The sequence below is a fragment of the Columba livia genome, chromosome 12, assembly GCF_036013475.1.
Source record: "Columba livia isolate bColLiv1 breed racing homer chromosome 12, bColLiv1.pat.W.v2, whole genome shotgun sequence".
Lineage (NCBI taxonomy): Eukaryota > Metazoa > Chordata > Aves > Columbiformes > Columbidae > Columba > Columba livia.
In genome coordinates, this window is record NC_088613.1 from 5,015,724 (window position 1) to 5,032,824 (window position 17,101).

At 38.1% G+C, this 17,101-nt stretch overlaps 1 protein-coding gene across 6 annotated transcripts in view; it reads left to right on the forward strand.

Annotated features, from left to right (window-relative positions):
- Positions 1-17,101, forward strand: part of AFF2 (ALF transcription elongation factor 2) — a 333,925-nt gene that overhangs the window by 76,113 nt on the left and 240,711 nt on the right. For all 6 annotated transcript variants that reach the window (XM_065077475.1, XM_065077476.1, XM_065077479.1 and 3 more), the window contains exons 2-3: positions 8,814-8,934; positions 15,290-16,180. In XM_065077475.1, coding sequence (XP_064933547.1) covers positions 8,814-8,934; positions 15,290-16,180 — 1,012 coding nt within the window. The remainder of the gene's footprint in view (positions 1-8,813; positions 8,935-15,289; positions 16,181-17,101) is intronic.

Genomic DNA, 17,101 nt, shown 5'->3' on the forward strand with positions numbered 1-17,101 from the left:
ATCTATTTCACAAAAATATTATTATTTTTTCTTAAGCTTTGTGTAATAGGCATCTTGTTGCTATGAGGCTTTTTGAGGTCTACTTGGAGCTTGGAATGTTGTAGGTTCTTTCCAAGTTGATGGTCATTAAGTCTCATGAAGCTACAAAATCATTGCATCTCCTGCAATTTGTTAGTGTCCAAGATAGGCAATATATTCCACAACAGCGCTGAAAAGGGGATGCATGTTTACTTGAATTTGAAGTGAAAGCACCTTGCTTTAAGTTGATCACCTCTTTCTTTTCCAGTAGTTATTACTACAACAAATGGAGGCAATTATATAGGATTTCAACCAAGAGAATAATTTATTTAGAAGATAATTTTTCTAGCCTCTCTGTGTCCTAAATAATCAATTACATTATATTGGGTTACAGTACTATTTTTCTGTACATTGGGGTCTCTGAATTAGTCTGTGTGTGCACTTCTCATTCAGTCTAAAACTGATGAATGAAATAGCCATCTGACTGAATTATTAATTTTCCTGTGGTGGTATTTTTCAGCACACGTGAAGTTTAAGAACATGTGGTTCAAGAGCTGCACAGCATGTGAATATGCTCAAGGGAGCAGAGGTGCCTGTTAGTAAATGAAGGCAATTGTTAGAGCTGTAGGAGGAACACAGAAGCACTTCTGTGATAAAACACTCAGGCAGTTGAGTCTGCTGATTCATCTATCTCCAAAAGGTGGTGTTAATCAATGGTAGTTTTGTAATGTTTTTTAAAAGGCTACATTTATCTCTGTTAGCTGTCTGTTGCGTATCATTGCCAATATTTCAAAGAAATAAAAATGTGGGGACTCTGTTTTTAGGGAAGCGTCCTACAGGTGCCCAGGAAAGTTGTGAGTAGCAATACTAAAGAAAAAATTTACTTTTAAATATGAGAAAAAGTAAAGACACGAGTAGAGTTCTGAAATGGTCTTCAGCTTGGATGTAAGAATGCAATCTATACACATTAAATGATAATAAATTAAAGATTGTGTTTCAATATATTGAAATACATTTTAATCTTTAAGAATGGCTACATGTACAGAAATAATCTTGGACTTTTTCTTGTAATTTGCGGTATCTGTGTGAAGGTAAAAGAGACTGTAGCAAGCATTGTCAGAAGGTCTTTAATTGCCTTGAATTAGTGTTGTGACTTGGGAGTAACACATGTACAAATACACAGTTTGTAGCAGTTCTGCACCATGTTTGAGTATAAAGAATAATGCACAGCATGCAACTAAACACAACTATATTTATCTCTACCGCATTAATACATAGAATGCTGATGCTGATGGGCGTGTGAAGTATGATGGCAGCTCAGAAGCTGTTAGGAAATACACTGTGAAATATGTTTAAATTATAGTATATACTTTGGCAAAGACTTAATGGCTTCATTGCCATCAGTGAATCCGAAGAAACTTGAAATTCCTGAAGAGATCAACAGAAGTAAAAGAAACCAAACCAACAAAAAAAACCCACCACATACAAGAACCACATCAGCACCTGTCATATCCTGTTGGAATTTAGGATGAACCTCTTTCCCTATTCAACTTCCTTGTAGTAATCAGAGTCCCTTTACAGTCACACCACATTACCCATCTAATAAAGTTCTTAGTCTGGCTCCTGTGTCCTGAATGTAATTCACTCGATACCACAAATATACATACATTTTACACTTATGTAAGTTTGTTTCAGTTTATCAGTGGTTTAGTGCAAGTCATACCTAGAATACTGAATTCCATGTGTTTCCAGGAAGTTGATGTCAATGCCTTAATATGTATTCATTTTATTAAAATAAAAAATTAACAAAATGACCCCATAATCTTATCTTCTCTAGCTCTTCTATTTAAGTGTCAGATGCTTAGTCACAGAAATATTGCATGTTGGAAAGCTATTTTATGTGACTATTCTAATGACTATTTATCTTTTGTTGTCCTTTTGGAGCTGTGGTTATAACTGTTTTTCTCCTTAGTTGTGGTTTTTTGTTGCTTTTCCCCTCTTTTCCTTCAGTTTTGCTTTTGTTTCTCATACTGCAAATCTGAACTGACAAGAAGACTGTAATAAGACTCCAAAACATACCTTGAACACACATTGTTCACCAAATTACAATCGCTGATGTCATTTACACGTGTTGCTTTTCAAAGGATGAACATGTCCATTTAATTTGCTTTTTAAATATCCATAACAGTGTCCCCAAGCATTTTAATAAAACAGAAACAGTTAATTATTGCCGAATAAGGATATCCAAATATCGTGGTCTGCACCTTGCTTTTAAATCTGACAGAACTTCTTTCTTGAAGAGAAAATTGTGTAGATTGCCAGTTATTATAATTTTTAATAAATAAGTCTTTTCTTGACTTTGTTTCTCCCTCTTTCCCACCCCTTTACAATACTGTTCAACAACCACACTTGCAGTGGGACCATTTCTATCACAGAGTGATTGAGCTCTGATTTACACATCAATTACCCAACTTCATGGAGATTTTCATGCTCCCCTAGCTGACATCAATGAAGCATAACTGCGTAAGTGCTTTATTTCATCCCGGTTTTTGATAACTCCGACTGATAACTAATCATATTGAAAGACAATGTGCTATCATACAGGAAACAATAAATGCTCCCCTTTTAAACCTCATCTATTCTTTATGTGCTTACTATTCAGAAGCTTATCTCTGTCATCCACTCCCCCAGAATCGTTCCTTCCAAATTCACGTTAAGGTAAGGTTTGGAGCTGCATAATACCAAAAAGAGGAGAAAACGAGTGAAAATAATGTTTTTCTAGGTACTTGGAGGGAAGGAAATAGCAAAAAAGAATGAAGAATATGGCAAATATAAGCCAAACTCTTAGCCTCCTAGCTTAAATTTCCATAAATTGCCCAGGGGTCTCTTGGGTGTTATTTTGTACAGAGGCTTTAATCTTCTGTATTCTCTATCAAATGTGCTACAGGAATGGCATTGTTTTTAATGCAAATTGTTAAGAGATTTAGCTCATGTGGATAGATAACAAGTGACCATCTCAAGCGTTTCTCTACAGAACTGTTGAACATCAAAGACGCATTATTCAATATTTTAAAACAAATCATTTATCTTGAAGTGCAGTCATAGGTATGTTCTGTGCTGGAAACTTTCAGTAACTATTCGCGTTAGGAAGAAGAACACATTAAAGTAAATATTAAATATAAATGATAGTGAGAAGCTGTAAAGCTATTCTGTCATGGTTTGATTAGTCTCTGTCAAGTAGTAAAATTACCAGGACAAACATTTGGGTTCAGTGGTGATAAACAGAAGGAGTGGGATTTTGCTCTTTTAAGTGTGGTATTGCTTATGGTGTTTTATCATTAAATGAAACAAAGACTTTAAACGAGCAGAGAAGATATGGTAAGTTGGCCGTATTTCTGCTTAAAGATAAGGTTTTTCAAATACACGTTATTTACTTAATATATATTTTAAGATCTGCAATGAAATTTAAGACGTGAGGGTGGTACTCTGCTTTTGCATGAAATCAATGCAGTTATGGTGAGATACGTCTGGAGTTATGTAGAGGTGAATTCCCATTGCAATGTATTTGCTAGAAATAGCCTTTTACCTAGTTTGATTATTGGGTGAAATGTTTCTTGTGTTGCATTTTTACTTGCATTTAAAAAGAATTGCCCTGATGTGGAAAAGCAAGCATGTGTTTCAAACATGGGAATATTCTCAAGGACCTGAGTTGGATTTCTCATGTAAGTCTCATGTTCATGAGTGTTTTTTGCTTTGGGGTGTTTAGTAGCTTGTGAGTTAGTTTCAGAGGAAGCCCAGTTTTTGGAGTTTACCTCATCACCTTCCTGAAGGGCTTATGGTAGAACAAGGGTTGTGTCCCAAGTCAGGACTAAGAAGAAATAACCTTGGGAAGGGACTTTCAGTTCTCAAATTTGTATAATTTTGTATCCACTCTGTCTTAGCTTAGAAGTCTTTTTATTTCACGTTTCCACAAATGACAAACGTTTTAGCTTGAGAACTTCTTTCATCGTTTAGGCATATCCGATGTTTTTAAGGGGGTTGGCAGTAGTACAGGGGGATATTTGATCATAGTGTGCATTTTTGTAAATTTGAGCATGTTATTAAGAACAACTACTCCTTCCCCTAACTTGTGGATAAATGCTGGTTTCTTTCAATGTTGTTCATTTATGCTCATGGATGTAGTCTGTCAGTACAATAAAGCCTCTCTGCTCCAGCTTTTTTTATTGATTCTTTCCCTGTTGGGCTTTTGTTGTTTTGACTGAATCAACAACGCAGTATTCTGTTCTCATTCATGATTCTTCTGCAACATTAGATGTTTCATTGTAGTCTTCTCTCTTCTTCTTCTTTTCTCTTTTTCATGTTGCAGTTACTACTCCTTCAAACTTGTCTGGTCTGACTTGTGTTCTTTCCCTTGTCTTTCAGACTCTTCTCTGCCTTTCTAGCCTTCTGTGCTTTGGGAGACTATTTCCATGGCTTTAGTGCATCTTTGAAAACAAACCCCACGTGCTAGGTCTCAGCCTTTAGCTGTTGGTCTTATTTCTTCAGCTTTCCTTTAACTCTTCCGTTTAACCCCTTGCTCTGTTGCAGTCTGTCCTAAAAGGTTTTTTCTTTTCCCTCCAGATCTTTTGCACCACATCCTCTCACTTTGAGCACAGATGATTGCACAGTCCTTTCCAATGCCCCAAATTTTGTTCTTCTAGTTTCCATTTTTGTAGACAGTGCATATCTGACTTCCATCTCTTACCACCAGATCTGCATTTTTAGCTTCCAATCCAAAGCCTACATGCATGCCTGTTATCTTTTGCTTTGATATAACCTCTTCTGGCCTCAGCCACCTTCTCAAATGGATATATGCTGGTCTGATTTTAAAGGCTTAAGTATTGAATGCTGTTATTCAAAATGCATTTGCAGCCTGCCTCAGTGTTCAACACACCACAACAATAATATGGTTACTATTCTTTCTGCCACATCCTACACACTGGTAATTTTGTAGATCAGTGGTCTCATGTTCTTGTAGCGTTTTTACTGCTCACTGTTCCTCTACTTATGTAGAGACTTCCCTATTGAAATTTAATCATTAATGCAATAAGTGGTAACAAAAAAATAAAGCTCATCTATTTATACTACATTGTCTCATAATGATGTCTGGGGAACAGGCCCTCTTGGATGCAGTGAGTATCATGGCCTGCAGCTGTTTTCTTCTCAATCTCTTTTTAAAAAGTATTTGCAAAAGTCTGTATTTATGATTTCCTATTCTCCTGGCTTGAGAGGAGTCATGAAATATCTCTCATACTAATGAGACAGACTGAACTCTGGTGTTTCTCTTGGTATCTGACTATAGTTTTCACTGACACCTTCACTACTAATCATATATCTGTATTTCACAGAACATTAATTAAGCTAAATACTAAACATAAGTCCCAGAGATTGCATCGTGGCTGCTTTAAGAGTTTCTGGAGAGGATCTCATTAGGTTTTCACTGTGCTGTAGCCTTAAGATCTAATCAACATCCCTCTTCGGATTACAAGGAACCCAAAGAAGTTGTTATCCTAATCTGTGTATGATCTTATAATATTTGACTTTCATAGCCATAATCAGTGCCCTGTCAAGCATTCCCATAGGAAAAGTACAGAGAAATAAGACAAGTATTTGACCTGACAAGATGAGCAACCACTTCCTTTTGAATAGATACTTTGTACACTTAAGGCTGTTGTGTGACTGTGGGAGTGGAAAGTTCAAAATGAACTTTTTTTTTTTTTTTTCTTTCATAAGAGAATATATAAGAGATATTTGGATGGATGGAGAGGCAGCAATTCACTCAGGGCTTTGCTTGTGTTGTGAAATGGATACTCACAGTTTGGTAGTCTGGAAACATTGCTGGGGTTCAGGCTGTGAGGTGTGCTTTTGTGCTCACCTTTTGGGAGCATGGAATAGATATCTTTCATAAACACATACTGTTTTTTCAATGTTTTGCTGTTAACATTGTAAATACTGTCTTAGCTTAAGTTAATGTCTCTTAAAGTGATTATGCCATTTTGAATTACTACTGTTCTCATGCTGTTCAAATGAGTGGTTTTGTCAAGTGTCACAAAACATACCTAAATAGTGTTAGTCTTTGCTTTTTCTTATGTTATTGCATAAGGCCTGACTTGGTTCCCTAAATACTTCTGTGCTTGAGACCAGAGCTGGCTTTTAGATAACAAAGTGCTGGAACCTGGCATGAAAGGTGAGATCTGTGCTGTAATCTGTGATTCTGTTGTCTGTGTGTTCAGTGGCCAGATTCAGTTTGATTGGAATGGGCCTAGGATTCCACCCTGAAATTCCAGGCCAAAGTTGCCGTGGGGAGACTGTAAAATGCAGCTCTGACTTTCATGAATAATTCTTTCTGAAGTGGCAGTGGCTGGGATAGGACTTCTCCCATAAGCAAAGATGACTTATGCAAGATATAAACCCCTGCTTATGCTAGATCCACTCTGCTGGTATCAAGACTGGGCTTCTGACTTTCTAGTGATCTGATCTGTGACCCAGTATGTGCATCAAACTGCCAGAGGAACATCTGGAAAGGTCTCCCATGAGAGCAGTGCATACAGTGTGTTCCTACTGTTTCTGGGCTAAACCAGCCCCCTATTCCAAATGAGTTGTGGGGAGAAATGCAGTCAGCCTTGTCCTCATCTTCATGTACTAATTTGCAAAAGAGTTTGTACTCACTTATTGCCATACCTATGGATTTTAATCTTTATTTGGGATGCAAAAGGGAGACTTGTGCCTCCCTTCACCTTTTCTTCACCTTTTAGTGAACAGGTCGCTTGTGGTTTGCGGTATTGCGTCAGCAATTTCCCTTTTGTCTCCCTCAGGAAACCAACAAATGGTTGTATAGGTTCTCCAAAAATACCAAGAATTATTATAACAATGTTCTGGAGCTTGATGCTGGTGCCAGTGATGTCACTGCATCAGGGGGTGTTATAAATAAATCAATAAAACTTGGCATCTTTTCAGCCTTCTAACTTACAGAAGGAAAATGTGGATGGAAGTCATTCAGCTCTGCCTATGTAGGTGGCTTTGCATTCTGTTTACAAGGCATGGTTGAGCCTTATTCAGTCCAAGCCTGAATGATCTTGAATTGCTTAAACCAGTTATTAATTCATATTTTTAATTTAAGAATCTCATTATGGCATTAATCTGTATTTTTTTCCTCTGTACAAAAACAAGTACACGAGTGTAAGGATACATGGAGTCATCAGGCAACAGACATATGCTTTGCTCTGCTCTCTGCAGGGCTTGCAGGTTCAAACACAACCTGCCTGAATCATAAGAACTTTAATTGAGTAGATAAAGAGGTCCTCATAATTATAAACTGCAGTAGGTATAACAAGAGGCTAAATACATAGCTGTGGTTTTAATTAGCTGGTGCTTCAAATTAGTAATTGTGGTTTCACTCAGAAATCAGTGACTTTATACACTGTTAAAGCCTCATCGCTGTGCAGTTCATTCCTCATTATATCTCTCGGTGTGAAGCTTTCAATACAACATCATGCTGAGCTAAAAAGGCAAAAGTTGTAGATATTTGGTTATCTTCCAAGTGCAGTTGAGATCTATGGAGATTTAATTCCTTCGTGCCAGAGATAGGTGAACTAACTGTTCTTTATTACATATGTAATATGTATGTATGTATGTGTGCATTTGTACATAGACGTCGTGCTAGTATGTCCAGAATCGATCAGGGAAGTACTGTCTACAACACATAAACGCCAGTGCATATACTGAATCTGCTATTCAAATTGTCGTCTGGAATTTGGTAGCTAATTAGCTGACACAGAGCAGAGCCAAAAGCCTCATAGCAAATCAAATACGGGTTGAAAGCACAGAAGTGTCCCTCAATGCTTGTCACATGAGAGGTTGTCAGTGCAAGTTGAAGCATGCATCTTTTCTTTGCCTCTTCCCTTTCCTATTTTTCCCTCTCCTTCAGGGTTTTAATTATATCTTTTCCCTTAGAGGAGCAGGAGGTAGTTTGTAAAGCCAAGAGACCGAAGTACTTGTGTGCTATTCACAGGGGAGAAGTGAATGTGGTCTCTCAGCTTGTCATCTAGGTCTGGCAGGTGTACAAAGTAAGCTGGCATACAGATAAGTGCCACTCGCCATGGCTACACTGAGGCACTAGATCCTGTTCTGTTTGTTTGCGTGTAGAATTATCTGATACTGGAATCAACTATCCTAAAGTCTCTTCTGACACCCTGCTGTGAACACACTTTTTTAAAACCCCCTTGACACTCACAATGAAGCTGTACATAAATTTTAACAAGTACCTGGGACAGAATTAGGTGCTCTAAATCACACGAGGCTGAACTGGAGCATTGGGATGGATGCAGACAAGTGTTACACAGTTAAATAGACATGAAGATGCTGCTGTGCTTCCTTGACTTTGCACTTGTTCTCTCTGCACAGACACTTTCTTTGTGGGCACACATGCATATGTGTGTGTGCATGTGTATTCTACAGGCTGTTCATGCAAAGGTGTCAATATGTATTTTATTTTTCTGCATAATGCTCTTTTAATTTGAAAAGAACATTTTTGACAGTTTTTATTTTAGAAGTATACTGGTTGACCTACTGCTCAGTTTCACATTATTCCAAATTTACCTTTGGGAAAATTATTCAGTGGCTGCTTCTTTCTTTCAGAATCATCTTCAGGAGTTGCATAATTTCTGATGTTTCACTGCTCTTACTGATAGTAACAAACATGTAACTAAATTATGGGGAAAATAATGTGTTGTCTCTTTTGCCTTTCTCTTCTTCAGTCACTATGAACAAGACCGGAGTGCACTTAAGCGGAAAGAATGGGAGAGAAGAAACCAGGAAGTCCAGCAAGATGAAGATCTCTTTGCTTCAGGTTTTAACCTCTTTGGGGAACCCTACAAGGTAAATTGCGTTGTTATGCTTTACATTTTTCAGAATGTCTTTTATTTGAATGCATTTTACAGATACAAATAAAGCCTCTCATTACTTGTAAGAAATGAAAGTATTGTATCTGCCATGGTACTTATGCTGATTTGGATAATTAGTGTATTCAAGAGTATATGGCAGAAGAGCAAACTCGGTGCTTTGCCCAGCGTTACATACTAGCATTGACAGAGTCAGGAATTTTGGTTACAGTCCAGTTCAAGATTTCTTCCTTTAAACACACAGCAAAGTCCTGCAGTAGAAGTATGTGCAGCAGATATCTTTACAAGTGAGTTTGTAGCTACAAACCTAGAACTCAGTTCTTTTCTTTTTAAGAGGGAAATATACCTGAGTTGTTAAAACCAATGTCCTCTCTGTAGATAACGAGTCCATAAGCTTTCTTGTGCAATCATAACCTTCCAAAAAGGCTTTTAGGAGACTCTCTGATACTTTGGGGAGCATAACAAGGGTATGAAAGGGACTTATAACAAGTCTTATTCTCTCTAAGGAGCTTTGCTGCCTGAGATTTTCATCACCAAGGGATGTCCCCTTTTGTGATTTCTGCTGCTTTGATTTCCAGTAAGACATTCCTTGAAGAATTCATCAGAATGTAAATTTCCATATCTCTTTCTCCTCCCAATCAGTGACATCCATTGAAAGGTCACCACTTCATCTTTCCATTTTACATTGTTAGCAGCTGTAGGGAGGATGAAGGCTCTTTGAAAATCACCCAAAAAGGAGGAGGAAAGACGGGCATTATTATCAAATGGTGTCTAATAATTATGGACTGGGAGAGCATAACGGATACACTTGACTCCTAGCTGTACTTTGGTTCAGGCTGACGAGGGAGCATCAGGTCTCACGTCCTTGGAGTGAACTTGTGAGCTGGAAAGCCCTGGCTCAAGTACAAGGGACTGAAGGTGTATTGAAAAATATTTTGAAAGGTGGTTTTAAAACCCAAAAGTGCAAGATAATCAAAGTACAGAAGAAGATATCAGAGCTAAAATGAAGACATCTATCTTGTCTGTACTGTTGACTAGCAACCCGGCTACTTCACCCTATAAAGATCACCATCAGGATGGGCCGAATTTGAGCGCTCCCTGGACTGCAGCAGGACTGCATGCCAGCTAACTGTCCCTTTGAGCAGGAACACCTCTCAAGGATAGACATTACTTGCCTGAGACTGAGATCCTTCCTTATCTGTGACAGATCTTCAGTAAGTGACTGATAACATGCTGAATTAGTGGCACAAAGCATTACTATTTCAGGTAGCTACTCAATATTCCATTAGAACTAAACTGTTGACCGGGTGTGAGACTGAGACTGAAACCAGCTAGGTTCCAAAAGGAGTTCAGAAAGCAAGAGGGTCTGCTCTGAACCTCATGACTCAATGGGAATGTGCTCTTTGTGTTCCTGGTATCTGCATGAATTATTCTATCTTGATTCAAAGTCAATTTTCCTTTGTATGTTTCTTTCATGCAGTAATTAATAAGGTGAACCTTGCCATCAAACTTATTGAACCTTGTCAAACCACTGTTAAACTGGGTTAAATTCCATCAAACTTACTGTCAAATTATTATTTTACCTCAATAAAACATATTGCTACTTTTCTCTTTTGAGTGAGGTACGTTCCACTCATCCGTGACGGAGACAACTTCAGCCAAATAAGTACGATGTACTAGGACAGTTTGTTAGTGGAGTCATTTTGTTTTTATAAAAATCTTATCAATGCACTTATTTCTGCATTGGACCACACTTTAGCATTTTTGGGAGAATAATAACTAGCTATGAACTGATTTTATTGAGACTTCCTGCAGGTCATGCAAATGTTTTTGCTCAAGTGAGTGGTCATTTGGATTTTGGTAGGTAGACTAATAAATAAATCACTGCAAGGCCTGGTTCACACAGAAAGCTGCACCCACCTTTTCTCTTCTGGTTGCTCTGAGTGGGAGCAGAATGAGCTAAAGTACTGCCCAGCAAAGACAACTGTTGTGGCCTGTGGTGGGCACAAGGTCCACATCCTCAGCTGGGCTAGCTCTGCTAATGAGATCAGCTCAAGGGATGGCTGATACATTTCTGAAAGATCTGGGAGCGTGATGTAAGATGGAAACTACAGTGAAAAAGAGAAGGCTGGGAAAATCACGTCTCAGGAAACATAAAATGTCTCTTTTCCTTTATTTTATTCCCAGACCTTGTGTCCTTACTTGTTTATCGTTCCTTCATTTGCTTCAACAGTAACCTAGAGAAGGGACTGTTGGGGGAAGGAATACTACCACTGCTGTTCTGATGTTTGAAAGACTAAACAACTGGCAGATGTTGTAAGATGGCTCTAAAATTAGGGATATTCAAACTTGCTCAAAGAAAGGGGCCCAAATTTTCTCTTGGAGCTTACTGCCATTGAGTATCATGAGACGAGTGGAGTATCTGCCTCCATCTATCATCTCTCTACTCTAGCTGTTAGAACATCTTTATTTCGATCTCTCTGTCAAATTAAATGTAGGTTATCGTTATAGCTTTGGACAAGTGCAAGTGTTTCTACATCGATTCTTTGTAGCACATGTATATGTACACATACGTGAAAAGAGATGTTTATTTCTGTGAGTGTATAAAATATATGCTTATTAAAAGATGAGTGTTCTTTGGAAGCTCCACCTTTGACAGGTTGATGACATCCAGCATTATTTTGGGAAGGTCGGACAGTGAGGGCTGTGTTGCGCTTCAATGCAAGTGAGTTGAAGGTCTTGCCTTCTAACTCTGGTGCAACCTGCTATTGCTTGACTTTGCAGAAGTGATTAGGGAAGAGCTTGTAGTATCATGACAACAAACGTTTGGAAAAGCAATGTCAGAGCTTTCCTGAGACAAGCTGCGATTTTACTACTGAATTGTTGATACCTTTTAATGTTTTGAATTAGTAAAGAGTTTCAGAGATGAGTGTTTCAGAGAAAACAGTAGGAGTATTTTTGTTACTTTTCAAAGGGATTGCCTCAGAAGAATTCAACTTGAGAAGGAGAACCCAATAGGCATCATTTCCATGGGGGAGCCTTTGGTGGATATTAAATCATTTATCCCCTCCATGCTATTCAAGCTTAGCATAAAAAAAGAGCTCAGCTTCTAATCCATGGAGGTTAGTCTAACCATGAGGCATGGGAAAGTGAATGAATTATGAGACCTCAAGTTTCATATGAATTTTCACAAAACCCTTGTAAATTGGGCCTAAAAGTTTGAGTGCATTAGTTCTTTTCTTTGTAAAACTATAATGCAATAGCTAGCTAGCAAATTAGTCTTCCAATAAGATTCTATTATGATCTTTTTTGAAAGCAATAGAAGCAAATGTAGGAAGGTGTACATTTCGTAGAATGAGGGGGAAGGCTACTTGCCATGAGTCACAAACCAGACGTGTAATTTATGCCTTGGAATACTCAGAAAGTGCTGCATTTCCTTCATAGCGGCAAAATTGCGATTCAGCATGCTGTTCAGCAAATAGGATGTACAGAGGTTTCCTTTAAGAAATCAGGCAATTATCCAGAATATGAAGGTAGAAATTGTCCCCAATCCAGAATTAAGAAAGAACAACCAGAAATTATGACTGGATTCTGGATTTTATGTTTGTCTTGCTGGTATCCAGGCTTGTCAAGAATATTCTGCTTCTCATGAGACCCCTGAATTTGTTGAGGAAATAAAAACATTAATGTTGTGCTTTAAGTCTTAAATGCAGGTAGTACACTTACACTACACACCTGAGCTTATTCAGGTTGTGATGCGTAAGTCTGGTCTTAGTTGTGTGTGCTCTAGTGTTATTTAAATATAAGTCAAATTAGCACTCACATTCACAATGCGTTTTTGCATTGCATTCTAGTCTAAGAGTAATAATCCTTCCATTGACTTCAATAACTATTGGATATGAGTTTTAGTGCACTTAAAATATGCTAAGGATGTTTAAATTAATTTAATCTCCATGCTTGTCAGGAAATGTATTTTTTCACTAATGCTTCCAGTAAATGACTACAAATAGTAATACCTAACATGCAGTGTCTTTGATCCCCAGGATGTGAACATTTTGCATAAAAGTGTTAATATCAAGCAAAATTATATCATCATTATGTGCCGTGTAAAAGAAAATCAGTTGAATCAAATACCTCTAACACAGAAATGATTGAAAAGTGCTACATTCAAATTAAAATAGTGATTCCCTTTGTGAAGATCTAGACAAGAGCCATTTAATGTGCTGTGACGTTGGAGGGTAACAGTGATGATATGTTGTCAGTACTTTATTCTTCCCTTAGTGGTGTTTTTTGTTGTGGTCTTTTTGTTTGTTTGTTTTTTAAAAAAAGCACCTTTTGCTTTCTGGGAACTAAGCCAAATGCACCCTGGAAGTGCAGCTGAACCACAAGTGAAGGCTGGTGGTCAGGCTTTTTTGATACTTGGTTGTTTCCCCATGTGCTATCCCATGAGGAGTTAAAGCGTTTGGGGAAGGAGGAAACCGAACAAGTATGTAAGTGTTCGCATCATAATTCCTGCTGGGCCCTTGAGCACAATGGAATCTCCTTGTTTTAAATTTGGGGGTTGAACAGAGAGAGACTGGTTTTGGCTGCTGCCCAAACAGCTCATTGTGCAACTCAGTTGAAGGAGACTGCTCATATACAAAGAGCCTATTCTTGGCTTAGCTAGAATATAATTTTTGCCACTAAAATGACCAACCTAGGGACTTAGTGAATAAAAGTGATTCGTGGTTCTCCACAACTGGGGTTATTAACTGTGTCAGTTAGGAGCACTGGCAAAATGTATATAGATGAGAACAACATTGAACAGTTAATTTTTAAATCACTGCCTCAGTGCAGTGGTAATATATGTTACAATCCCTGAGAATGAGGAAAAGGAAATTCGCATTTATTATCTTTTTCGATGTTTTTTTTTATGACATGTGCAGTACTAAGGAAAAAAAAAAATCTGCAATATTCTTCTCATCTTCTGACTAGTTCAGCAGTGGGTAGTAGAAGCAGATATTTCAGAAGCAATCCATGCATAGATATTTATTTTTTTGTCATTTAAACTTCTGCTTAATACTTGAGGAAAATGGGATCATGGGCATAGCAGGATCCTTTATTGGCAAATGAAGTGCAACACTCTCTAACAAAGTACAAGCTCATAGTGCTGCCTTTCCCCATATTTGTAGCCTGGTGTTCAGGTGGTTTTGGTCTGTGGTACTACTTGCTGTATTGAGTGAAAAAAAAATCCCCAAACGTAAGTCTAGTTGGCTGTATCCTGATGTATGTGTGTTGACCCCCCCACTTTGAGTCTTGTAAAGTAATAAGCATGGGGAATAATGTGTTTTAGTTCTCTGCTGGTCATTTCAATGGAACATAAAGGTCAGTAGAGGCAGGTACTTTGGGTCTCAGTGGGGTTAAAACAGGAAGAGAAAATAAATTAGCCGCATATTAATTATAAATTCTAGCTTATTTGTCCAGCCTTTTCCAAATGAAAGGGAAAAGAAAAAAGAACAAAAAAGCCCACTTCATGCTTCAAAAGAAAAAGTATAATAGCAGCGAAACACCAATGAGTCAGTATTTATTTAATAATTACTGGAATTCAAAGAAGAGCACAATTCGCAAATACAACCAGCCTACAGACAACAGAAGAATCCCAATACTTAAGAATGCGGCAATCATGTCTATTTAAGTTCTGTAAGAAAATATATTTGAATGATCTTTTATTTCACACTACTGTAGCATTTGAGTGGGTAGAAGCTTTTTCTTTTCTGGATTCAGATGGTAGATACCTCAGGTCAAACTGAACCCTCTATAGGAAAGTAATTGGAGTTACACTGGAGTGAAGAGTTTGGCGCTCTGCTTATTACAGAATGCCCAACTTCTATTTATGGCAGGACTATGGGTCAAGGGGCTGATAGAGCAATAACGTACTTAAATAAACTGTGCGATTGCAATTCAAATGCTCAGTAGCCAGTAATTGCACGTTCGTGTTTTGCACGATAGGAAATGTACAAGCCCAACATCTCCGACATAAAACCAGCTTATTTTGCTCTTAACATCCATAACTGATGCAATTTAAACACTTCTGTGAAAGCATATTTAAGAAAATGGGAAGCAGTAGACAAGCGTTACTCATGCAACCCTGTTTCAAGAGATTATTTGAACACAGTTATTGATAGGTTTTTCTTGCATAACATATGCAAAATGTAATTGAAATTAAATTAAATGTCAGCATGACACCATTAAACAGCTAACATTTGCCATGTTCTAAGACAACTATTCTGAGCAGTAACTTCATAATAATGAATTTACTCACTCTTTTCCTTTATTTTTTTTTGATATTTTAGACAAATAAAGGCGATGCCCTTGCAAACCGTGTCCAGAACACCTTGGGAAATTATGATGAGATGAAGGACCTGTTAACCAACCACTCCAACCAGAGCCACCTTGTAGGAATCCCAAAGAATTCCATCCCACAGACACCCATTGACAAAAATGAACAGAGCTTTTTCCCAGAACCGAGAAACAGGATGATCCCATCTCATCAGATCAGTGGCCACTCGTCGACATCAATGCCTCCACCCTCTTCATTGTCATCTAATTCTACTTTGCTACACAGTCACCAGAGCAGCAGGAAGTCGAGGACAGACTGGTCGCGTGGTGGTCACAACTCTAGTGGGGCCCAGCCAAGCCAATCCAGTAGTCAGCAGAGTCGGACAAAGCACAGCTCTTCTCACGACCAGCCACAGGGCAGGTATGAAGACCTTTATAATTGTCAGAGTGAGCAGCATAAAAGTGGAGGAACTGAGGAAGCCAGTTCAATGGCAGCATCTTCCCATTCAAGGAGGCACACTCATTCCAAGTCAGCAGCTGGAGAACATACGTACAAAGAAAACAGTCATTCGAAGTCACCCACAGAGCTTGAGTTTGCAGGTCATGGTTCTGGATCTCCACTTCCTTCCACTTCTTTGTTATCTGCAAACAACAGTCTTTCGACCCAGAATTTCCCCCCAGGACTTCACTGTAAGAACAGCATGGTCCAGCAAAAGCCTACAGCATATGTCAGGCCTATGGATGGCCAGGACCAGGTACCCAATGACTCACCTGAACTGAAACCTCCCATAGAGATTGAGAGTGGATATGGAAATCAGTCCTTTGGAACACTGCTGGAAGGAAAAGTGAACACACCTAGTACGAAGAACAAAGTACCAAAGCTCAACATTCCTCCTGTTAGTGAAGTAAGTAGTTTAAAATGTCTTCTCTCTAGTACTGCTTGAGTATTTCGTGTCCTAAATATTTTTCTCTGGAAATATGCAGTTCCATTTCCTGGAATTGCAGTCTAAAACATTCATTTTTATTTTTTTTTCTAGAATGTGCATGACTACTTTTGGCTAAGTTTGTTGTGCTTGTCCCAGTAGCAATATTTAATGAAGTTTTAAAAGCACAGTTTGGAATAACATTGCTTGTTTCTGATTAATATTAAAAGGCTAGATCTCTGTTGGGTGTAACATATTTGTATCAGCCAGAAGTCTGGACAGAGAACTCTAGTATCTCAGTTCATCTGCAGTTTTCACTCTTGCATTTTCAGTTAGGAGCTAGTTTGATTGAAAGATTGCTGTTTCAAATGCTAAGGAGGAAAGCAGCGTGTTTAAATTTCAGTGATACTAAATAGTTCCACCAGTGGGGAGTTTATTTGCAGAATTTGCTAAAGTCCTATTGCTTTTAATGGAATTTATGCGACTTAAATTCTAGGTAATGCATATGAAAATGTGTCCCATTAAAGCTTTTATGCATATTGAAGTGCTCTTAATAGCGGGATTGGGTCCCAATATCTGCTACCAACAGTTTAAGCTGTTGAATTTTGCACTGCTGGTCAGTACCGTAGTCCTGTGAGGAACACTTTAGTTGGTTCATAGTTGTGTCCATTCCAAGCGCAGATGTATAGTAAGGATACCAACTGAAGTATTTATATTCTGTATTATTTTTTTTTCTCTTATTCTGAGTTTCTCTAAAGCAGTAACCTTTGCAAGGTAGGTTTATAGCATACATATGAGCAGAATTGCAATATGCGTTTTTCATAGTTTTCTGTTTTCCCCAAAAAAATATTTCCCTGCTTGGTAATATTTTTATACTAGGAAGGAGGAACGATGCATTCTTAA